The sequence below is a fragment of the Podarcis filfolensis genome (assembly GCF_964270895.1).
Source record: "Podarcis filfolensis genome assembly, chromosome: 3".
In the NCBI taxonomy this organism is placed as follows: domain Eukaryota; kingdom Metazoa; phylum Chordata; class Lepidosauria; order Squamata; family Lacertidae; genus Podarcis; species Podarcis filfolensis.
In genome coordinates, this window is record NC_139606.1 from 1382480 (window position 1) to 1407645 (window position 25166).

At 44.8% G+C, this 25166-nt stretch overlaps 1 protein-coding gene across 21 annotated transcripts in view; it reads left to right on the forward strand.

The window, feature by feature from the left end:
* The first annotated feature begins 873 nt into the window (after positions 1 to 873).
* The window catches only part of ADGRF5 (adhesion G protein-coupled receptor F5), a 51712-nt gene continuing 27419 nt past the window's right edge, over positions 874 to 25166 (forward strand). For 2 of the 21 annotated variants that reach the window (XM_083606388.1, XM_083606403.1), the window contains exons 1-9: positions 933 to 1218; positions 11656 to 11705; positions 12224 to 12381; positions 12561 to 12792; positions 15481 to 15600; positions 16027 to 16087; positions 17658 to 17828; positions 18242 to 18418; positions 19188 to 19306. In XM_083606388.1, the coding sequence (XP_083462514.1) occupies positions 12790 to 12792; positions 15481 to 15600; positions 16027 to 16087; positions 17658 to 17828; positions 18242 to 18418; positions 19188 to 19306 (651 nt within the window). In that variant the 5' untranslated portion in view covers positions 933 to 1218; positions 11656 to 11705; positions 12224 to 12381; positions 12561 to 12789. Of the gene's footprint in view, positions 1219 to 11655; positions 11706 to 12223; positions 12382 to 12560; positions 12793 to 15480; positions 15601 to 16026; positions 16088 to 17657; positions 17829 to 18241; positions 18419 to 19187; positions 19307 to 25166 lie in introns of all 21 variants that reach the window. The other 19 variants (XM_083606404.1, XM_083606391.1, XM_083606399.1 and 16 more) reach the window with 17 other exon arrangements.

Below are 25166 nucleotides of genomic sequence, written 5' to 3' on the forward strand. Positions count from 1 at the left end.
ATCATATGCTATATTGCTGGAGGGCTTTTGTCATTCTGGGTGGGATTCAACTGATAAGTCCCACTAGTGGGAGCCCACACAAGGACTTGCTAGCATAAGGGGGCTCCTCTACCCCCTGAAATTGCCTCTGGTGGGGTTGTGGGGGGGGAGGAGCCCATTCCCTCTGGAATGCCAAAAAGCTTGCACTGACAGAACAATATGACAGATGAATATATGAATTCAGTTACCTGAAAAGTCTTGCAATTAGTTTGGGGCAGCCATGGGGCTTTTGTCCTTTGGCTTGTCGAAGAGCAGCCCAGGCCTGCCCCAGCCCCTGGGTGCCCTGAAGCAAGCTCTCCCAAACAGGAACTGGGTTTGGGAAGATAGGAAAGCTCTGTGGTGACTCATCAGTGGTGGCCATTTCTCCCATCATTATTTGATATTGCTGCCATTTCATAGTAAAAATGCATGTGTTCCCTAAAGAACATTTCTCTCCTTATGGGATGGCATGCTATAAAGCCAATAACACAAAAATTCTTTCCCTATTGTTGGCTGGAGGAACCAACAAATAAAATAATTTCTTTTTTGTCATTTATAGCTGACTAATTTCCCCCAGTTAGGAGAATAACTTTGTTAAGACCAGCAGAAATGTCACAAAATAGCTTTTATGAGTTCTCCAGAATTGTATATTTTTTCTTTCTTTTAAGGCCAACTTTTTGCCTAATTTTCCTGTCACGGCAGTAACAGGGAACTGTAATGGGCACCCTATATCTGCCCCTTACTATTGCAAGCTGGAACCTGAATTAAGGTGGGGGTGAACTCCTGAGCTGCTCCTGCGGCCACTTCAGCTGATGACCAGCCTCCCCCTTTCATTGGCTTTGTTTACTCCATTTCACTTGTGAGATTCCTGCTGACCACAGGAAAGGGCGGTGGGGTTAGGAAGTGGTCTTTTGTTCTGTTGAATGTTTTACGTTTCGCACACTTGAAAACTTGAAGCTATGCACTCTGATCACAGCTTTCAAAATATTTGACCCTTTTCCCTGGACCTGTATTGAATGTAGAAGAGAATCCGATGTGCCTTGCTGATTTCAGGGGGTTTTGCAGGGAAGGTGGGGAAAACCAGACAGCACACAGAGCCGAGAGATGCACAGCAGCAGGAACGTCCCACAGCCTGCAAAAGAAAGAATAGAGATCCATTAGCTGGGACCTCCGTGAAAGCGGCCTTGGCATTTCTTTCAGGTAAGGATTTATGGAGCAACAACTGTAAATATCATTCAAATCACAATAAAAGGAGGCAACTCTCCCAAAGACCTGGAAACGTCCCACTATCAGCTAATTGTTCTAGGTTAATCCTTGATGAATCCAATTTTAAAGAAAGAGAGGCCAGCACTCCTGCTTCTCCTTTCCTTCCCTCTTCTGTTTTTATAGCTGAGAACAGATAATGCCATCAAGACTCTCTGTACATGTGCTGGGACACATTGTTCTTTTTGTTGTTCCATACAGGCCAGGTTAGTGTCTGGGAAGTACTGAGTGAGAATCTCATGTGGAAGGCACAAAGCAAGATCTGCTGATGTGGTCCTCACTCCCCCCCCCAAAAAAAAGAATCTGGTTGTTTTTAAACAGGATGTGGTTTCTTTGTGGTAAAATAAAGCCCTCTGCACATACACTTATGTGAAAAAGAGGGGTGATCATTTCATCTGGTGAGCTCTTTGGGGTGTGACCCAAAGGGGAAGGCCCTTCGGCTGACTAATCCCCTCCCCCCGGGGGCGGAGTCATGGACGTTTGTGATGAGTTTGTGGGTGCCGCACTCCTCTCTTCTCTGGATCCAGCAAGTGCTAAAAGCTAATCCAGCCAGGCTGATCCTGAACCCCTGGATCCAGCAAGGCTGGTTTCCTGCTGAAGTGATTGCTTGGGTGATGGGCTCTGAAGAGAACAAAGGAAAGGGGCCTCTGTGTAGGGTTGCCATGTGTCCAGGAAAACCCGGACATGTCCTCTTTTGGGGGGTCAACATGCCCACCTGGGCAGATTTTTACATTTTAAAGGAAATGTCTAGGTTTTGGAGTTGGTGGGCTTGGGCTGCTCTGCAGCCACTGCCAGCCTGAGCCAGGGAAAGAAGGGCCTGGGCGCTTGGGCTGGCAGTGACTTAGGCTGCCCCTTTTTTTGCTCTTCAACAGGGGCACCAACTATAGGGGGCTCTGGGTGCCCGAGCATCCACAAAAATGTGGCAGGGCCCTGGCACAACTCTGGAGATGCTTCCAGAGGTCTCGGAACCCGACTTGCAATGCCACCGGAAGTCAGGTGCCAAGGCTGGGTGGCACAGGCTTGACATCATGACATCACATGCACGGGCACCCATAACCGGGGGCCCAAGTAGGCTCCCTGCTCTTCCAGATATGGCATCCCTACCTGCGTGCCAGATGCCAAATGAGTGGGGTCCCTCCTTTAACTCTCAGACAGTTTGAAAAACAAAGCCTGAGTTTTAGAGCAAGGTTTGCAGTGATGTGACCTAAAAAAAGCAAATCAGCAAGCAGAGGATCAGAGAGCAAAGGCTTGATTTCTGTGTGACTCCAAGGCTGCAGTTATGGGAGAAGCAAGACCCTTTTGGGGTGCGGATGCCGTGCACTCCTCCCTCGTAGGCTCAGGCTGTATAGATGTGTCAATAAACCATAAGGACATCACAGTCTCTGCTGTGCCTCATTCCCAAAGGAAGTGCTCTGACACGGCTCAGAGATTGGGGTGGCTGGCAACAAGAAGAAGAACTTGCTGCTTCAGACCAATTGCCCACCTAGTCCAGCATCCTGTTCTCACAGTGGCCACCCAGATCATAGAATCATAGAGTTGGAAGGGACCCCCAGGGTCATCTAGTCCAACCCCCTACAAGGCAGGAATCTCAGCTCAAGCATCCATGATCTACTGGTAGATCCCTGGCTGATCCTAGTAGATCGCGGGATCCTTATTGTGTGGGAAAAGTTATGGGAATAAAGCTAAAAAACTCTGTGCAATCATCCCCCAAAGAAGCTCAACAACTCTGGGCAATCCACCCCCCCACCCGCCCGCCCCCCACGCTCCTCCTCCCTCCAGTGACAAGGGGTAGATCACTGCCATTTTTTTTATACCAGGAGTAGATCACAGTCTCTTGGGAGTTGGACATGCCTGCTATGAAACAATGACAGAAGTGGAGGTTTGCCTCCTTATTTCGCAGTGAAGATGGCTGGGCATCTGTAGCACCCAAACTGTTCCATGGCTTATCCTCTTATTTTTTTTAATTTTTCTTTTAAAAATGTTCAAATAGCTGTAACGTATACAGATAGTTATCCTATCCAGGATCCCCCCCCAACTTGTTTGCCTCTTTCTGTAAACATATCTGATATGAGTTTAAGAAAACCATTTTCTAATGTCTGAAGTAGAGGCGTGGGAAATTCCTCAAATAAGGCTGAGCTTCCTTTGATTGTTAAAGCACAAAGGAAAAGGCTGGAACTGCAGTCAAGTTCCTGTCTCTCTTTAACCCATTCATCTAGATTGGAAAAACAGGCCCCAGCATCACGGCTGCTTTGGGGTGCAGAAAAACATTTTTGTTAGAGAAATTACAAATCAAGGTCCAGGCAGTGAAGTAATAGCAAGGAGCGGCATATAAGGAGTCAGTGAGAAGATTTCATGAGCAAAGTTAGGAGGCTAAAAGGTTCAGAGAAAGTGCATATGGGTGTGTTCTGTATATAATGCATATTGCAACAGGTAAAAAAGCATGAGCTGTTGAATAGTGTAGAATATAATCCAATTTTGGAGATAAATGCATAGTTCATGATTAATATTTTTATTTATTGTTTATTCAATAGTGGCTTGTTGCTGATTTTTTTCTCTGGATCTACTTTTTATATTTTATGAATATATCAGGAAAAAAAATAATTGAGACAAAAACCTCATTTAAAAATATGTTTTAAAAAACAATATTTAAGAAACATGGTATATAGACGTCCATATTTAACACAGGGTTCCCTGTGTTTACTTTTCAAAATGAATGTGCTCAGCTTCACTTTATTTGATAATTTCAAAGCAGCATGAGGCCACTTTTAAATTTCCTTGTTTTCCCCACTGCTTGAATGAATGCAGAACGTGTGATGTGACTGTGTTTGCGAAGGATGGCGATTCCCAGGCCTCTGACCAATCTCCTTCTGGCTTACCCCTGCCTGCCCAAATCCTTCCTCCCACTGTGATACGGAATCTGACAGATGGAAGGAGCTCAGCTTGTCTATCACCAATCTCTCGACAGGATATCCGGTGTCTAATTTTCCTGTCCGGAGGCTGTTTCCGTATCGCCGTAGGATTCAGATCATGGAAATATAGCGGCATCTTCTTAAGAATCACCTGAAGGAAGGGGCCAGTGAATAGATCCCTGACCAAATAACAGGGGTTTGGACAGACCCCCAGAGTCAGCCTGTCTCCAGCCCTTTAGAGAATTCCACTCTGCCTTCTGAGCGCCTCTTCTCTCTCCACTTGGACCTTACCTTTGGCAATGGCCCACTCTGCCAGACGCTGCAGCAGCCACACACAGGAGAAGCAGAGGCCAGGCACGGACCTCTGGATCTCTCATTCTGCTGCACTTACTGCACGCTTGGTGTCTGAGGTGGGCTAAAATTATTCTTCAGTCCCTTCTGCACTAGAGGGTGCATCACTCTCATCCTACGGACAGGACGTTACACCACCACAACTCAAATGAAACAATAAAAACAAACATAGAATAACTGCCCAAACCTTCCCCATGCTAGGGTGAAAGATGGGTATTCCTTGGGAGCAGGACCAACACGCAAGTCCACAGCAGAATAACTGAATTGCCATTTCTTTTTTTTTTTAATAAGATATTTATTAGCATTTTCCATTTTTTACAAACAATAAAAAAGAGAAAATTAAAAAGAAAAAATAATGGAAAAAAACCACATAATGTTCAAAGCTTATTTTTCAATCACATCTTTCACTGACTTCCTCATACCTCCCCTTCTTGTATTCCAGTTCAAATTGTTTATCCAGCAAATCCTTATCTCCCAGCATTACAATTAAACCCCTTATTTTCTAACCATCCTCTTATATTGTTATATCTTAAACTCTTGATTATATACCAAGAAAAAAAGGGACCATTTTTTCATAATCTTATTACCATTACAGCTAGAAACCAATTAATTTCAATCCTGCATCATTCAACATTCATTAATATTGCAATATTTTTGTAGATAGTCCTTGAACTTCTTCCATTCTTCTTCTGCCAACTCTTCTCCCTGGTCACGGATTCTGCCAGTCATTTCTGCCAGTCCCATAAAGTCAATCAACTTGGTTTGCCATTCTTCCAGAGTGGGTAGATCTTGCGTCTTCCAATACTTTGCGATGAGTATTCTTGCTGCTGTTGTGGCATACATAAAGAAAGTTCTATCCTTTTTCGACACCAGTTGGCCGACCATGCCCAAGAGAAAGGCCTCTGGTTTTTTCAGGAAGGTATATTTAAATACCTTTTTCAATTCATTATAAATCATTTCCCAGAAAGTCTTAATCCTAGGGCACGTCCACCAAAGGTGAAAAAATGTACCTTCGTTTTCTTTACATTTTCGTTTTCTTTACATTAACTGAATTGCCATTTCAATGGGTTGGATTCAGAGTCATGCTGAGAGGTGACTCACTGAGGAGACTTGTCCCATTCTTTTCAATGGGCCTCTTCTCGGTGCTTAGCCACACTTCCTCTTGTTCTTCTGCTTTCCCCCTGGGGAATCAGCTCTTGGGTTTTCTCTGGATTGACAGGCCTGTCCACACTGCCGCTTGTCCTGTGCCTAGAAAGTGTGGGTCTGACCAGTTTCCCCCTTGCCCCAATGCTTTCCCAGGGAAAACCCACACTTTAGTGCTAAATCAGAACAAATGTCAATCCAGAGGAAACACGAATTGCTCTTTGCTCTGATTGAGCACTAAAGAGTGGCTTTCCTCGAGGGGAAATAGGGATGAGAGGAAGGGTGGATGAGTGCCCACTGTTTACCGGTAAGTCCAGTTACTATTGTCCCCAGGGTTGTCGTATAAATGGCCTTCAAACCAGGGCCAACTGTATATGATGCTTATGCTTATACAAGCTTTCTAAAAGGCTGCCTAAGCTGGACAGTTTTATTTGGAGGTCTCCCCTGCCCTTGTTGCAATACACTGCTGTAATCCTATATACGTTTGCCTGGGAGTAAGGCCCATTAACTCATGCCTGATACTTGTCAGGAACTGCACGTTAATTTGTTCTCGGATAATGTGGTTTCTAGGTGTGGCAGGAATAAGGTTTGTCGAGGAAACTGCTTCAGTCTCTGCTGTTTGAGTTATGTAAATGTGGAACAATCTACACCTGCACGACCCGCTTCCTCCAAGGCCTGGCTGCCTTGATGTCTTTTCAGCAACTTTGCCGACAATAACAGGAAAAGGGTTTTCGAAAGGTTAATGAGCTGCAATGAGTAGGAAGCATCCTGCCATTGGACTTTCTAGGACTCCAGTGCTTAGCCAAGTATCCAGCTTTCACTTGCCCTAAGAAGCGGGTGGACACTCTTTGTCTGTGCCTGATGATGTGCAGCTTACGAGTGCAATTTCAGGGCAGGCAGAGTCCCAGGGAGTCTCCAAGGGGCAGAGTGAAGGAACTGGGTCTTTGTCTCAGTTCTGGAAAAGGAAAACTGGGGTGTCTTCCCTCCCACCTCCTGCCTCCCTCAGCATGGGAGCTGCTGGGGGGAGGGTAAGGGAGAAGGACTGAATGACTGAGTGAGTAGATCTGCAGGATGTTCAAGGGGTGCTTGCTGACCCACTTATTCAATATTATATTGTCTCCAAAACAATGCACTTTGAAAGCATATCTAATAATAATAATAATAATAATAATAATAATAATAATAATAATGCTGCATAGTAACTTGAGGCAGTGGCTACAGTGGGGCCAGGGCCAGCTGTTCCCTTACCGCCCCTGCCTCCTAAGCTGCCTTGCTTTCTCCCCAGCTATAGCTCAGTCCTAAGGCCAAGTGACATGATTTGGGGAGTTTGCCAGGGGGAAGGGAGTATTCCAGTGCTATTCCCCCACCCCCAAACGCTGTTAGGATTGCTTCAAACATCAAAGAAATTCGAGGGCATGTGCTTGTAAAATAAATATTAGGGAAAGTGATTTCCCCTATTAATCTGCATTTTTGTGTTTTGTTTCAAAAAATATATGCATCTTTATGTGCAGTTCCCACAATATACATGTATTTGTACACAAAAATGTGCATATTCTTTCAAGCCCGCCCCCCTTTAAAAAAATGCTTCTGGTATTTGTTTAGCAAATGCATGAAAGTTTCCCTTTTTATTTTTAACCTGAACTTGTGTTAAAACTTTCCCCTGTAGTCCACTCTTGTGCATGAGTGGGGAACCTGTGGCCTCTCAGACACCAACAGTCCCCAACCCCCAGTATCCCTGACCATTGGCTATGCTGGCCATTAAGAAGGGGGGGTACATACATTATAAATAACAAATGGCAATGGCACCTCAAAATGCACTGTTTTTGAAACTTAACAGTACCATCCTGTCCATACCTACTCAGAAGCAAGCCCCATTTAACTCAGCAAGACTTACTCCCTGGTTAGTGTACACAGCAGGGGTAACTAACCTTCTGGTATGACATGGGTGGGTGTGCCTTTGATTGTGAGAGCCTTGCACAAGCAAACGTCCCCCTCCCCATAAATGATTTGTGCAAGTATGAAGGGAAGAGTTTATAGCGGACTCAGCTACACTGGCAAAGAAAAAGCGCTTTATAGGCGTTGTTCATGCATTCTAACACTATGACACCAGATGGCGCTGTGGAGTTCCGTTTTTGCCAACCCAATTTCTCATACTGTACAAAGTTTGTAATGCGATTAACTTAAATGCTTCTTTGCTGTGTCTAGATCCAACCGGCCTCCTCTCCACTCATCCAAAGCCAGATCTGATGAGCAGGGAGGGACTTCTTTGCATCTGCATCTAAACCTCCCCCCTCCAAGCACTGGGTCTTTCTTGTTTCTTTTTGCTCCGGCTGCTGCCCCAAACCATGGAGTTTTGGGCAGTCAGAAAAGTTTGCAGGGGTGTGTGTGTGTGTGTGTGTGTGTGCATGTGTGCATCAGGCACTGGGCATTCCCTCTAAATCTGAAATTGCATTCCTAACCCTGTGTGTGTGTCAAAGCCCCAAGCGAAAGCAACTCAGTCCATGTGCAGAGAAGTCACTGCTGTGCCCCATGCAAAGGGCAGAACAACTGAGCTGCTGTTTCTGCCGTGTCTGGAACTGGAGTCTCCCACTGACGACTGCTCTCCTGTCCCAGCACACTGAAGCAGGAAATACGTCAATGCCTGCTTTTTAACCTCTAAATCCTTATCACTGCAAAAGTTGACACTTCAATCCTTAATAATTTTTGCTGTTGCTGTTTATATTAAGCTGCTTTATCTGTAAAGGTCAGCGCAGATTTGCTCTCATTCTCACAGCTTCTCCCCTTGATTCTTGCTCTGTGTAGGGTTTTGTTTCTTACAAGTCATAATAAGCTGTATCATACCCTCCAACATTCCTCAGATGAAAATAGGGACATTTCTCACTCCCCCTCCCAACTGATCCTCTTCAACCCCCTGTTTTTGTGCCCCTTCCTCCCGGAGAGCATTTCCTATCAGAAGAAGGTGAGTGCCCCCATCCTGACGTCAACGGGACACGGGACACAGGCCCTCCACCATCCTGAGAAAAACCGATAATCCCAATTTTATTTTATTTTATTCTTTGGTAGATTGACAAAAAGAAAAGCACACACCAATAAGCAACTTTTAGAAAGGGGCAAGATTAGATGTGGATGCACAAAGCATTTATTTTTAGATCAAGACTCCTTCCACTCCTCTCTGCCCCCTTTCTTCCTGCCTAAGGGGGGCCTGCCCTCTGTCTGCCCCTCAGAGCCCCCTGCTTGGGAGGGGGGGTCCTGCATTGGACTCGCAGCTGCCTGATGACCAAGCACCACAGAAAAGTGAGGAGCCAGGAAACAGCCCCTTCCCTTGCCTTGCAAGTGCCTCAGGACCACAAGACCTCAAGAACTGCCTCTCCCCTTCTTTGTTTTCCTCCTCCACGTGAGGTCCAGAGGGTGGCAACACGAGAACGGGGCCTTTCTGCAGTGGCTCCCTGATTGTGGAGTGTTCTCCCCAGGGAGGTTCGCCTGGTGCCTTCCTTATATATGCTTAGGCGCCAGGCAAAAATGGGATTGTGTCTGCAAGAGAGTTCTGTGCAGGGAGCGCTCTCTCTCTCACCTCACTGCGCAGCAGCTGATGCACAGAGTTCCTGCTTTGCACAACGCGACAGAAAGTTATCAGGCGCGTTGAAAGCTGTGCAAGAGACCTTTGCAGGCCTCCCAATCCGCAGGGCCTGCAAAGTCCCTTTACGCCAAGCCCTGCCCTTTCCTGCCCACACCTGACATTGTGCATGACATCAAGTGTGGGCTGGGTGGGTGTGGCCTGCCCAGAATGACCTCTGGGGCCAGATGGGGAGGTTCCCCGTGGACTGGAGGTTCCTGACCTCTGGTAACACCTAAAATAATGATTTTTTTAAAAAATAACTTAACTGAAATTTTGGGCATTATATTTGGATTTGTTTTCATTTCTTCCTCTGGTTGTTGTATAATTTTTAAATATTGCTCCATCCTTATTCTGAACTAGAATTAATTTGAACCATTTTTATGTATCTGTGATTGTCCTTATTGCTCAATTAAAATGCCTTACTTTTGTGAGAAATATATTGTGCTTTAATAGTACATGGGAATTATTTTAATCATAGGAAACTGTTGATATTTTGATACTGGAGTGAAACTATGGGCTATTATTACTCAACCAATTAATAGTGCCATTGACAGAGCAACCCTAGGCCTGCGTAAGCAGAAGTAACCTCAAACGATTTCAGTGAAACTTTCCCCAGCTAAGTGTGTGCAGGATTGCAGCCTCATAGTTTGTTCATAGGAAATACAATCCTGACCTACAATACAATCAATAATATTTATCATCCTTTTATCTCAGTTTCAGCATAGCATTTACTCACAAAGGAATGAATATGGAAAAAATGTTTGCAGGAAAATCTGAACTGGAGCCAACAAATGTATCCCAGATCTAATCAGATCTTTCCTGTAAAATTCCCAAGAATATGTAATTCCATTGAATCTAGTTTCCATATGCATTCCTGTTGGGGAAACAAAGTATGTATCATTGACAACAAAATATGTCTGTTTTTTTTTGTTCTCATGTTTTAATTTTGTTTAAATCTGCCCCAAGAACCATTTTAATGAAAGAGAGAACAATGATCACACAATTTCCACTAGTCCAGTTGTGAAACTTTTTTTAAGAATGAAAGAAAGGCGGAGAGAATACAGTGGTGCCCCGCAAGACGAATGCTTCGCACAACGAAAAACACGCAAGACGAAAGGGTTTTTCGGTTTTTGCGTCGCTTCGCTAGACGATTTTCCCTATGGGCTTGTTTCGCAAGACGAAACATCTTGCCAGTTCTTGCGAGTTTGGTTCCTTTGTTCCTTTGTTTCCTTGTTTTCTTAAAGCCGCTAAGCCGTTAATAGCCGCTAAGCCGCTAAGCCGCTAATAGCCGTGCTTCGCAAGACGAAAAAACCGCAAGACGAAGAGACTCGCGGAACGGACCGCAAGATGAAGAGACTCGCGGCACCACTGTACTGAAAGCAAAGGGAGCCCCATGATTCCATCTCTGCTACTTACTGATGACACAACCATCTCCATCTCCATACGAGTTGGCAGTGAGGGCCGTCAGCTTCACGGAGTGGTGCACAGGATGATGCAGAAGTCAGCCCCACCACCCATGGGGAGAGGCCAGAGCTCTCCCCTCTCCCCAGAGGGAGTGGCCACCAGTTCTTTCTAACCAATGAAAGACACAGTCATTTTTATTTTGTTTTTATTGCCTGGTAGGTCATATTTCCCAGGTAAGCACCCTAAGGCACCTTGGGGCTTTGAAGACTTGGTGGGAGATACCTGAGATACAGGATTCCTTGGCTTGCAGGAAATGGTAGTGGCAGGAGACCAGTGCCCCGTCTTGCAGAGCTCACCGGATCAAACGCTTCTGGCTACAAAAAATTCCCTGGACGCTGAACACTGGCGTGTCGGGGAGAAGAGGAGGCTTGACACTTTATCCCTGACTAAACAGCTGCAGCAACTGCTAAGTACATGGAGGGGGTTGTCTGGGTTGGGTTCCCCATTATTTTAATTCTTGGCCTTGGAAAAGGGTCTGGAGGTGGGAAAGCTGCAGCGACCGCCCAATGACCCAGGTAAGGAAGGCTTCTAGGGGCAGCTTTCTGGAAAGGGTTACAATACACACAGAGGAACACAATGCGTTCTCAGGAAATGGTTTGTTAGGCGAGCATTCACATAACAAGTCAATGATTTCCATTCATTCCTATGGGGAAATTTCTAATGCATTCCTGACCCCAAATTTTGACGCCAAAGGACAGAAACCCTGCCCAGAAAACTCCAGGAAAACCCCCCTGAAACCCTGCAGAAGGCAAACAAGGAAGGAAAAAAAACATTTCTCTAATCTCTTCCCCCACCCCCAGTTTCTGGCAAAACAGCTGTCACGGATGAGTAAAACATAAAGAGTAAGGCTTGTTTAAGGCTGCTTGTTTTTTGTTTTTGTGTTTTTTACAGTACTACACACACACCTGACTTTCTGGATATCTGAATCTGTGGTGTGCAAGGTGAGGTTTGGGCGCTACTTCCTTGTGTTTGGATAAGGGACTTTTCATCCAGCAAGTGCTAGTGGGACCCTTGTGTTCAGTCCTGCTTCCTGCTTGCACTAAATGGCAGGGCTTTAACAGCAACTTTAAAAAAGAAATGCTGCTATATATTATTGTGCCTTCCCGTTGCTGCGAGAGAATTAAACTATGCCAACAATATATTAGTTCTTAATTTAAATATTTGGCGTCATGCTTAGAAGCAAATCTGGCAGTAGAAGTCCTCCTTAGCTATGCTTGGAGGCAAGGCAAGGCTGAAGCTTTTCTGCTGGTGTTTTCTCATCCATTTCATTGGTAACAAAAACCCCAAACAAACAAACATGACAAATGCGTCTCTCAGAAGTAAAATGCCTGTGGAACATGTTCGCCTGCTTGCTCAGATAAAATAAACTGAAAAGCTTAGATCAGGTGAATGGCATCAGGAAATAACTTCGACAATCCCACTGAACAGACAGTGAAATTCAACTTCCTCCCTTGCCCAGATCCTGCCTGCGCAGCAACGCGCAGCTCACTTTCTTTAACTTGCTGCCTTGGGCATGACTTCCTTTCAGTAAGCAAGAGCCCCGGACTGCGCAGGGAAGGAGATGTCCACAGATCCCAGATCTGCATAGGAGGGCCGAGTCCAGAGAAAGCTGATCAGGTAAAAAAGCAGGAATGTATCTTATGTGCCTTGAGAAGGAGGAAAGACATCAGATTGAGGGGAACCCAAAAGATAGCTGTAGCATCACTTTACTAGGCTCTCTCAAGGAGGAAAGTTGAAAAGTCTGAGTAGTGTCTGAATAGAGTATTTGCTCATTGGGAACCATTTGTCAACCCCAGGTCACGGAGTCTGAAATCTACAACAAACGAACTTACCTAGGAATAAGTCTCACTGAACTTAATGGCACTTGTCTGGGCAGCCAAGCCTAGACTTGCTCTGAGATTGTTTGCTTTATAAGAGGAGCTGGATTAAGGAGGAGCAATAGTCTTGTCTTTCTCCGTGAATGAATCCAAAACCAACTTTGAAGACACAGCTAGTACAGTTTTTGGAGAGGAGACACTGCTTTGAATGGTATGTTTTGGGGGGAAAGAGGAAAGGCCAACATTAATTCCATGAAAACATCAATCTACAGACCCATTTTTCATTTTCATATATAGTTAAAGTGTTGTGTATCATTTTAAAGAAAATATATATATGGCAACAGATTTTCAAAATGGCAATTTACACATGAGTAAAACAATCAGAAGTATGACACACAAGATAACTCAGAACTTCTCTAATTGTTTTCTAAAGTTCAGTTAAAGACCTCTCCAGGAAAACAGATAATAGGTTAATGACACTTTATCGTTTTAATAATATTTCTCATTTGGTGAACTGACAATAAATTTTATCCTAGGAGCAGAATAAGAAGACCTTCAGATAACAACATTTATGTTGGGCATGCCTGTTACGTTGGTCACAAAAACATGCACCTCCTCTGCCAACGAATGAAAAGAAAAATCTACATGATTTAATTTTATTTGAGATTCATAACCTTAAGCAAATATGATAAGATGTTACCTGAAACTTTTTTACATGCACCATTTCTTGTGACCAACATAACAACACAATGAGCAACTTGAGCAGCATAAATGTTCTATCGAGTGTGTTCACCACATGCCAGAAATCAAGAAGCCAGGATTCTTGTTGCTCAAAAATGAAAATCACAGGAAATTCCAACAGTATCGGACTGGCAAGTTAAACTTTTTGAGTATATAGAATTGGCCAAAATGACCTATAAAATCCGAGATCAAAAAGGGTCAAAGTTTGAGGAAGAATGGGGGAAATTTGTTGCTTATATAAAGATAAATTGCAGAAGTTTAAAAACTGTAGTGCGTCTGACATAAATCATGTGATGTGCACAGAAAGGGAATAAGAATCTGTAGGAGAAGATATGTATTAAGAAAGCTGATGCGGGGGAGGAGGGAAGTCAAGGCGTGAGTATGCACTTTGTAAAGAAGACGGTACAAAATGTTGATTTTAAAAGATTGCTTTATTTCTCTTTTTGTTTTTTTATTTTTATAATTTGTATCTTATGTTTTTCTTTATTCTCTTTTGTTTGTGAAAATTAATAAAAAGAATTAAAAAAAAAAGAGTGTGATAATATAAACTGTGGCAGGAGGTGGCAGCAGCAGCAGCAGCAAGCTCTGCCCTTCCTCCAGAGAGCTTAGGTGCCCTTCAATATTGCAGCAAGAGAGAGCAAAAGCGCTTCTGGACTTCTTTGTGAGGATTATGCTGAACTTAATTCAGCAAATGAAACTAGTGGAGGAGAGGGGTTTCCGGTCACAGTCTTTCCCCCCAAATCAGATCTGCCTCCTGTGCTTTGAGCCCAGACTCTTACTTATCCCCAACGACCTTTTGCCCCCTGCTTCCGAGGCACAGGTCCACACTTTCCCAGCCTGTGTCTGAGCGCTTCTCGCCAGGGGCGTAGGAAGGGGGGTGCGGTCCGCCCCGGGTGTCATCCTTGGGGGGGGGCACTTACTGAGGGGCTTGGCCTGCAGTGCTCCCGAGCCACATGTCTCTCCTGGGAGTGATGCAGTGGCTTGGGGCCCTGCGCTGCCCTAATGCACAGATTGCCCCGTCGCTGCCCCACCGGTTGCCAGAGCAGCTAGGTACGCCCCTGCTTCCCGCCCCCCCTGTTTTCCCCAGGAAAACCCGCTCTTTAATGCTGAATTGGGACAAACAGCAATTCAGGGTTTCTGTGGAATTGTTTTCAGTGGTAAAAAGTGAGATTTCGCAGGGAAAGCAGAGATGCAGAGCTTTAAAGCGTGGACCTGTTCCTAGAAACATGGCACAAAAGGACATCTGGAAGAGCCCTGAGTGTTACAGGGAGGAGCCACAAGTGTCCTACAAGCACCAATTAGTTCCCGTATTGCAACAATTACAGTTAAGCACGTGCTGCAGCTCCAGGCAACATGTTAGTTAGGCTCAGAGGTGGATGTAGAGGAGCGTGAACTGTTTGGTCTCACGGGGTGCAGAGCCTCACGGGTGCCAAACTATGTTGTAGAATGGGAGGTGGGGGTGGGTGCTGCATTTTGGTGTTGTCCAGGGCGCTGCTAAAATGTGAGAGCCCAAGGTCCACCACTGTCAGGCTGCTTTGCAGAGAGAGATATGGGGCTCCCTCATCATCACAGGGCACTACTGGTCTCCTCCACTGACTGGCTTTCTTTCCCCCCTCCGCTTGCATCACACTAGTTTTCTAGAGCCACTTCAGTCTGTTTTCTGGCCTGGTTTTGGCATCAAAATAGCACCAGTTGCTCCGATGGATGCCTTACACCAGACAAGAGGCAGTGTCCCTGTGAGTTCTTCTGGACCTCTTGGTGGCTTGCGATACCATTGACCATGGTCTTCTGCCCGACTGGCTCTCGGAGGCTGGTGGCAGTGAGTTGCAGGGGTGCTGTTTCTCCCTGGGCTGATGGGATCCAGAAGGGGGCTCTGGGGTGCCTTGAGTTAATGCTATGGGATCCTGTCCCCCATGTTGGAAGGCTTTAAAGGGAAGAAGGATTACAAACAGGAAGATTGTACAATAAGAAAAGGAATTTGCCACAGAACAGCAGCAGCAGCATAATGAAGGAACAGTGTGTATATAGGATTCTTAAAAAACAAACGTGCTAACTTTCTCTACAGCCTATTCTTCATAGGACTGACTCTTTAGAAGGGAAACTATGTTAATTTTATTCAAAAATAATAATAGAATATCATATTTTGATTTCCTTGTAGGTTCTACAGCAACAAAACACGGAAAAAATGCTGCCTTGGAAGATAACAATGTTCTGTACCCTCATAGTTGTCAGCACAGCTTCCCAAAATTTTAATTTTGGCTCGTTCATCCATTCACCTGTGAGTAATGTTTACTGTGTGTAGCTTCACAGTTATGTATGAGCACATGGCTGTTCTTTCAATGCAGAGACACTCTGGAAAGCATGGCAGGGTTGGCCAGAGCTTTCCTCCTGTGGCTACACTGCTGAAGCCAGCCATACCACAGGGGGAAGGAGCGGAAGAGCCCATGCAGAAACCGTATCAGGACTTGAGGTGGCCAACCCAATTCACCCCTGTGGCTTTCTGACTCCTACTTCAGAGAGCTCTGAAAAGGCAGAGGCCCACATTTCTTCAGATCTTGCTTCTTTCTGAGCACACTCTGACTTTCAAGACTATCAGTTCACTTGGGATGAGTGGGTTTAGCTCTTCTTGGAACCCCTTCCCCCCATTGTATTGCCCTTAACCAATTTTCCTAATGTTGTGATGTTGTGGGTGCATCTCTTTCAGATTTACAGCAAAAGTAACGGAGGAGAGGAACAGAGAGAGTTGCACAGGCAGAAACGGCAGGGTATGTTAATACTTCTCAACAGTGTGTTTTGCCTGAAGGCAGAATCTTTGTTCTTAGATATGCAGTCAGGGTACTCTGGCCTGAACACAAGAAATCCTTTTCATCATGAAAGTATGCAGATGAACTGTTTGCTAAGAGCATAGTACAATTCAGCGGAAGAATGGAAGTATCAAAGATGAACAGGTTTATGCGTGGTTATTTTAACTTTAACAATACTTTCCACCAGTTTCCCCCAAACAGACACTGAGCTGACTGACTTGTAATTTCCAGGATCCCTTCTGGATCCCCTAAAAAAAAAGAAAGAAGGTGTTCCATTGGCCACTTTCCAGATCTAGAACTGTCATCGCTTTGTCATGACTGGATTGTTGGGGGGAAAGTGGGGTTTAATACCCAACCTACAACAGTGGTACCTCGGGTTACATACACTTCAGGTCACAGACTCTGCAAACCCAGAAATATTACCTCAGGTTAAGAACTTTGCTTCAGGATGAGAACAGAAATCGCGTGGCGGCAGTGGGAGGCCCCATTAGCTAAAGTGGTGCTTCAGGTTAAGAACAGTTTCAGGTTAAGAACAGACCTCCAGAACGTATTAAGTTCTTAACCCAAGGTACCACTGTACTGTAGTTCAGGCTGGACAGCTAATAGGATCCAGACTCCAACTGTCAGTCAAAAGGACATTTATATGGGCATTGCAAATCAATGTGAGACAACCTCAACCAGCAAGTAGCTCAGGGGGTGAAGCCTTTACAAATTCTCCAAGAGGAACACCTCTGTAGCCAGTCTCTGTGAGGATACCAGTTAACACCACCCAATACCACAACATTTCCTTCTTTGGACATTTCCTTGATTTCATTTATCATCTCAATATCTCCTTTAGCATTTTCATCCAGAGGATGATAGCATGTCCTCGTTACTAAATTATTATCACCCAAACTGATTCTGTGACAGAGTCTGCCTTTGGGAGATTCCTGGTTTGCTGGACTCACTGTCTTTGACATACAGAAAGAGATATGTCCTTCTCTGTCCTTCCTATAGCGCTTATATCCAGAGATAACAGTGTCCTACTGGTTGTCTCCATTTTCCATTGTGTCCACTATGTCAATGTCATCTTCTAAGACCAAGCACTCCAGTTCACCCATCTGGGCATTAGCATCCAGTGTCTTTGGCACTTGTGTTTTGGCCAGAGGTATTTTGGCCTCTCTAAATTGCTATCCTGTGCCTCTGCAATCATTATTTTTATGGGGCTTTTATGGGATTTTTATGCCTCCCTCATTTGAATCATCATTTTAAAAATCTTCATCCAAGGGCTGAAGGATCTTGGCTCACCCACATGAGAGAGAGGAGAATGAGAATGGAAATGAACATATTCAGGCTCAAAACCTTGGAAATTTGTTGGGACAAGGAGAAAGCCAGCAGTCCCCTGGTCCACAAATGTATTCTCAGGCGAGGCCTCCTTGTTCCTGAGCCTGAGGCTGTATTACGTATCGAGAGATATAAACGATTTGTGAGACTGAAACGGAGTTTCTGATTGGTAATTATAACATGTCTAACTTATCAAATTGTTTTCCAGATGTGACATTAGGCATCTCACCTGTAGAATACACGGTTGCTGTTGAGATAAATCTTCCAGATTCCTCCCTCCTGGAGGCCCTCAGAAGTTATTTAAACAGCCTTAGCTTCCCTGTCTCAGTAAATGCTTCTGATTCAGCTGTGAACATTTCAAGCATTGATGTCACCACAGGTGGGTTATATGTCACTAGTTTCCACTTTTTTAATTGGCTTTCTCTGGTTTTAGGTTTTTGTTTTGTTTTTAAGAAAAGGGGGAAAAGTCCAATGAGAAGAGGCTAGATTTAAAAAATATCTGAATTAGACTAAATGTAGCTGGCATTTTGTGATATTTCCAGAGTAATTTACAGCTGTACAGTAGGGTTTTCTACATTGTAAAAAGAGATGGCGAGCTCTGCTACTACAGTTTTAGCCAATATTAGAGAAACTGTCCAACTGTCTGGTCAAATAATGCTGACAACTTTCAAAGAACTATTTGTGCAGTGTGAATGTCATGCACAGAGGGAATTATAATTAGGAAGTAGACGTTGCTCAGCAATATGCCCTGTCTCACCTGCACCCTTCCTGTTTCATGCTTTTTTACCTTAGTGTGCAGCTCAGGTGGCCCCCAGGGCACCCACTGTTCTTGTGAGTCGGGCTATGAATGGCCGGCCAGCGCATGCAGAGCTACTCCAGCCTGTCCCAGTGCTGCGCCGGCAGGAGAGAGCTGCACCTGCCTGGCCCAGCGCCCTCCTCGGGGGACCCACTGTCAACCGCAATCTGCAGGTAGGAGGGGGGGGGTAATGGGCAGTAAATGAGGGCAACCATACTGTAGCAGCTAGGGCGGAAAAGGAGTATTTCACATTATGACATCTGATTTTGATGTCAGCAGAATTTGAAATTTGCTGGATTTTGACATTTCATTGAAAACACTTTTATCCCTTTCCCCAAGGAATTCAGGGAAGGGCCATTTCATGAAATTTCATTTCAGCTTTAGCATTCGAACTTTGCTTCCCAGTGCTTTTTGTAACATTTGAGCCCCTCACTTGTCACACATTTACCATGTGAATTATCTCTAAGACTGACTGCAATCCTATACTCGCTGACCAGGAGTAAGCCCTGAATTCAGTGGAACCTGCTTCTTAAAGATGGCCCAGCAACGACTCTGGTCTCTCTTGCCTGCACCATGGATTAGGGAACTCCTTCCTGAGAGAGGTCTTCCCAGGACTCGCCTTTCCTTTCCCCTGCCCTCCTTTATTCTTATTGCTACACTCTCTGAGGTCTTCTCCCTGATTTTATTTACAATCTTATTCCTGCAGCCAAGCTGCTCTTCCTCTACATGCAATTCCATGTGCTTCCAGTGCTGCAGTTTAGTCTAAGGTCTCTCTTCTTTGCTGTGTGCAAAACAACAAGACAGGAACAGATATTTAAGATTTGAGGACAGATTGAAAGAATTTTACGGTGATTTTTTTAAAACAAAATTTATTGCTGTGTAGTAATCAGCAGTAGTTGCTACTACTAGTAATACTACTTTTCCGGTTCTTTTCTGCACTAGGTGTTCCGTTTATATACATTATAAAAATGTCTGTCCGGCTTGACAAAGACTTTGAAGATGATCTGAGAAATCTGTCCTCTAGCATGTTTAAGCGATACAAAAGTGATTTGGAGAAAGCGGTATGTTTGAGCTGGTTCTGCATGTGGCAGAGATATGTTGCATTTCTGTTATTATTACAAGATCACAGGGCAGTTTGCAATATAAAAACCCAAAAATACATTGTTGCAAACAAAACGATGCCCCTCCCCCACCACCGTTAAAATGGCCATAGATTGTTTAATTAGTCAAAGCCTGGGAGAGGAGGAATGTTTTTGCCTGGTGCCTAGAAATATGGAATGATGGTGCCTGGTGAGCCTCCCCGGGTAGAGTATTCCACAAGCGGGGAGCCACCACAGAAAAGGCCTGTTCTTGTCTTGCCACCCTCTGGGCATCTCACAGAGGAGCCACAGCCATTGACTGCAGGGTCTGGGTTGGTTCATATGAGGAGATGCATGTGCGAGATTAGCAGCCAAACCTAACAAACACATATTCTTGCTAGTTAGCATATGGTAAAGGTAAAGGACCCCTGACAGTTAAGTTCAGTCGCGAATGACTCTGGGGTTGTGGCACTCTTCTCGCTTTACTGACCGAGGGAGCCGCCGTTTGTCCGCAGACAGCTTCCGGGTCATGTGGCCAGCATGACTAAACTGCTTCTGGCGAACCAGAGCAGCGCACAGAAACACCATTTACCTTCCTGCTGGAGAGGTACCTATTTATCTACTTGCGCTTTGATGTGCTTTTGAACTGCTATGTTGGCAGGAGCTGAGACCGAGCAATGGGAGCTCACCCCATTGTGAGGATTCGAACCACCGACCTTCCGATCGGCAAGCCCAAGAGGCTCTGTGATTTAGACCACAGTGCCACCCAAGTCCCTTGATAGTTAGCATAAGAAGGGGCTAATACTACAGAGCTATATTGCTGATAGGCAGCTACTCATACTACAGAAAATGTAGTTGGCAGAGAGCAGTGGCGTAGTGTGGGGGGTGCAGGGGGGGCCGGCCGCACTGGGCGCAACATCTGGGGGTTAGGGTTAGGGGGCGCAAATCCACGGGTTAGGGGGCGCAAATCCACGGGTTAGGGGGCGCAAATTACTTGCCTTGCCCCGGGTGCTAACAACCCACGCTACGCCACTGGCAGAGAGGGCTCTGTGTGATGTCATTTCCCCTCTTTCCTCCCCCTCCCTCCTCTCTCCTCAGCCAGCCATGAGGACAGACGTGTCCTGCACTTGCTCCAGTTCCAGGCACAAGCCTGAGACTGTTTTTACTGTAAATATAAGTATTTCCCCTGCATAGTTTTTACTGATGCTGTAGCTGAAAACCAATGCAAGACTATTGAGTAAAAAAATCAGATTTTGAGCTTACTTTCCAGTTGTCCAATTAAATAAAGAGGGAAGCCAGCTTGATTTGTAGCTGGACTTAATTAAAGGAAGGCACCACTTACTGCCAATTCTGACAGGCCTCCATATTGCTGCCGAGGATGGGACTTCTAAAACTCTCTTCAGCCCATGCATGTGAGACCTGGAGAGGTAAATTGCAATTCATATATCCTCTCCCAGCTATTAAAATACCCCCTACAAGGTGATCCTTGAGGTATGGCAGAGGTTTTCATAGGTCAAAACTTCATGGTACATGTTATAGTGCAACATACCTGCTGAGATGATTCTAATAGCTATTGTCAGGGAGAGGCAAACGGGAAAAGATGAAAGGACAGAAACCAGCAGTTATAGAGAGCCTAAAGAGATTATCAGCAGCCTGTCATCTGACAGCGGGTCTGACGTAGAGGGGGAGGAGGAGGAGCCTGGAACAAGTCATTCTGTACACAGAGGAAGTCAGGGGAGGAGTTTCCACAGACTTGCATGCTGGGTACGGAAAAGGAAGAAGAAAGATTAGAGGCGGCAACTGAGCAACAACAGGACGGACGCTAATTGAAACGCTGGAGATGTACGTTTGAACTTTGTCAAATAAATCAAATAGGTTGGAACTGGCTGGGAGCCCGGAGTCTTATCTATGCCAGCTGGACAGCATTAAGCCTCTGACAGCTATCATCTGCAGAATATAGATTTAATATCTTCAAAAAATATCATAAGGGATCCTTACATGGGCTGCTTTGGAAAACTGCTCAAAAACTGATTAGTGCAAAATGCAGCTGCCATGTTATTGACTGGGCGCTATTATCATTTTACAGCAGCACTGTGCCAACTGCACTGATTCCTTAAATGGGGCACATTTAGTGAGTTGAGGTGGGTGAAGGTTATCCATTCCAAAATGGTTCGGAAAGGGTCCAAAAAAGGAGCAAAAAGGGTTTTCTTGTGTGTGTGTTTCTTGTGGCTGATTAGCTGCTCTCCCTGTGCAAAGGTCAGAGGGGGCAGGGCTTCTGTTGAAGTAGGTGATTAGCTGTGGGAGGAGCTTATCAGAGCTTGCAGGGCAGCGGCGCGCACCTAGCGGCGGGCACAGTTTGATCCATCTTTTAGATTTAGGGGAGCTAGTCTCAAACGTTTGTTGGGGGAGACCTAGGTTTTTTTGGGGGGGATTTATTTGTCCTGTCTTCACGCTTTTTATGATGGAGGACCGCTGTAGTCAGCCCCAACGACACGTTCTCAAGATGGAGGGTGAGGGAACAGCTGCAGTCGCCTGTGGTTCCTGCGCAATGTTTGCCATCTTGCCAAAGGTTGCAGGCAGCTTTACCTGCAGCAATTGCATGTTGATTGCCCTCTTAAAAGACAAAGTCCAGCAACTGGAGGAACATGTAGCTACGCTCCAAAGAATTAGAGAGCCATGATAAAGTGGGCCATAGATATTGGCTATAACATCGACTTTGTAAAGTGGCAAGAATTGTGGAACGTAAATATGAAATTTACAGCGTGTATGGTATTAAGGGAGAACCTCTGGAAGATGATCTATAGGTGGTACCTTACACCAGTGAAGCTAGCTAAGATCTATAAACTGAAGACTAAGAAATGCTGGAAATGTGGTAAGGGGGATGGTGAATTATACCATATGTGGTGGACATGCAGTAAAGTAAAAGGCTTTTGGGAACTGATTTACAACGAACTTAAAAAAAAATTTAAGTACACTGAAGCTTTCTTACTAGGAATAGTTGATAAAGAAATTAAAAAAGAGGATAAAAATTTGTTTCTATATGCCACAACGGCCGCTAGAACCATGTTAGCCCAAAACTGGAAAACAGAATTAATACCTTCCATAAATGACTGGCAGATTAAGATGATAAATTATGCTGAACTAGCTAGATTAACAGGAAGACTAAGAGACCAAGACGATCAGAAGTTTCATGAAAATTGGAATAAATATCTGGTATATATAAGAGATAAGTATAGAACTTCAATGACTCTGGCAGGAATAGAACAACTCTAACAGTGTTTGACAAGTATGTAAAGGAGACAAAACACGTAACTTGTGAGACTATCTGATACTTACCAACGAAGTGAAGGGAAGTCCAAGGCTCGGTGGAGCTCCAAATAAGTGTGTATTATGTATATGATTTTGGTAACAGCAATGTTATATGTAACTTATGTAATCTAGATTGTATATATGTATATATGTATAATTATATGTATGTATATGTATATATGTATAATTATATATGTATAATTAATGAAAATAAATAAAAATTTATTTGCAAAAAAAAAAGAATTAGAGAGCTGGAGCTCTTCTTGGAAGCAACAGAGCACACCGTCTCCACCAAATAGGAGAAAGGGGACTCCCCTGAGAAGGAGGCTAGTTCACCAACACAGGAGCCAGATATATGGAGAAACGTGACTCAAAGAAGTAGGAGGCCCAGGGTTCGCTCTGATTGTTTAGAAATACACAATCGCTTTGAGGTCCTCTCCCCTAGCATGGAAGACGAAGAGCAGACTCCATTTGAGGATCTCTCCCTCATTACAGTCGATCAGGTATATGAAGACGAGCAGCAAAGTCAGCCCTCAGGGAATGTGCAGGCGACCTTGAAACGGACAGCTCACGGAAGAACCCCGACCAGACCTAAGAGGAGGCATGTAGTGGTGATAGGGGATTCCCTACTGAGGGGAACAGAAGCAGTGATCTGTGGGCCTGACAAGATGTCTCGGGAAGTGTGCTGTCTCCCCGGGGCTAAGAATCCAAGATGTAACTGAACGACTGCAAGGAATCATAAAACCCACTGACAAATACCCCTTCCTCTTGGTTCATGTGGGAACCAATGACACTGCAAGCAATAGCCTCCAGAAGATCAAAAGAGATTACGAGGCTCTGGGCAGGAAATTGAAGCAATTAAATGCACAAATTGTCATCTCATCTGTCCTCCCAGTTGAACGACGTGGCCCAGGGAGAGAGGGAAAAATAGTGGAAGTGAACAGCTGGCTTCGCAAATGGTGTAAACAGGAACGGTTTGGATTCTTAGATCACGGACTGCGGTTTCTTGAAGATGGACTTCTGGCAAGCGATGGGCTGCACCTCACAACGGTTGGGAGGAATGTTTTTGCCAAAAATCTCAGAAACCTCATCAGGAGGGCTTTAAACTGACTAATGTGGGGGAGGGAGACAGTGCTCCTGAAGGTAGGAGTCTATCAATTGATGAAGATGATCATCCAAATGTCATAGACCGAATGGAGCAAACAGCACGCAGACCTAGTGGTGGGAGGAAAAAATCCTTAAATAAGAGACACAGGGGAATGATTAATGGACTTCAATGTCTGTACACTAATGCGCAAAGCATGGGAAATAAACAAGATGAGCTTGAGCTCTTGGTACAGCAAACTAAATATGACATAATAGGCATCACTGAAACCTGGTGGGATAAGTCCCACGATTGGAATGTAATAATGGAGGGATACAATCTATTTCAGAGAAACAGACCAGACAAGAAAGGAGGAGGAGTGGCGTTATATGTCAGGGATGTGTATACCTGTGAAGAGATCCAAGATTTAGAACCTCAAAGCCAAAGTGAGAGCATTTGGGTCAAACTTAAGGGAGAGAAGAATAACAGTGACCTCATTGTGGGAGTTTACTATAGATCCCCAAGCCAAACGGAGGACATAGATGATGCCTTCCTGGAACAGATGGCCAAGCATGCAAAAGGAAGGGAGATAGTAGTAATGGGGGACTTCAATTACCCGGATATTTGTTGGATGTCAAACTCAGCCAAGAGCATAAGGTCAAACAGATTCCTCACTGGCCTTGCAGACAACTTCATTGTCCAGAAAGTGGGAGAAGCAACAAGAGGAACAGCCATTTTAGATCTGGTCCTAACCAATGTTGATGACCTGGTTAGTGGGGTAGAAGTGGAAGGATCATTAGGCGCGAGTGATCATGCTCTTCTGAAGTTTACTATACAGCGGAAAGGAGCAGCCAAGCATACTAGGACACAATTTCTTGACTTTAAGAAAGCCGACTTCATAAAACTTAGGGAAGTGCTGGGTGAGATCCCATGGACAGTAATACTAAAAGGAAAGGGAGTTCATGATGGCTGGGAGTTTGTTAAGAGGGAGATAGTAAAAGCACAACTTCAGGCAATACCAATGAGACGGAAACATGGAAGGTGCCTAAAGAAGCCAGGGTGGCTATCTAAAGAACTTTTAACTGAGATTAGATTAAAAAAGGATGTGTACAAAAAATGGAAAAGGGGGGAGACCACCAAAGAGGAATTCAAACAAATAGCCAGCACGTGTAGACACAAAGTCAGAAAAGCTAAAGCACAGAATGAACTCAGGCTTGCTAGAGAGGTTAAAAGCAACAAAAAAGGCTTTTATGGGTATGTTCGTAGCAAAAGGAAGAACAAAGAAACAGTGGGGTCACTCAGAGGAGAAGATGGTGAAATGCAAACAGGGGACACAGAAAGGGCTGAACTCCTCAATGCCTTCTTTGCCTCAGTCTTCTCCGATAAAGAAAACAATGCCCGACCTGAAGAATTTGGAGCAATGATTCAGCAGAGGAAACATAGCCCAGA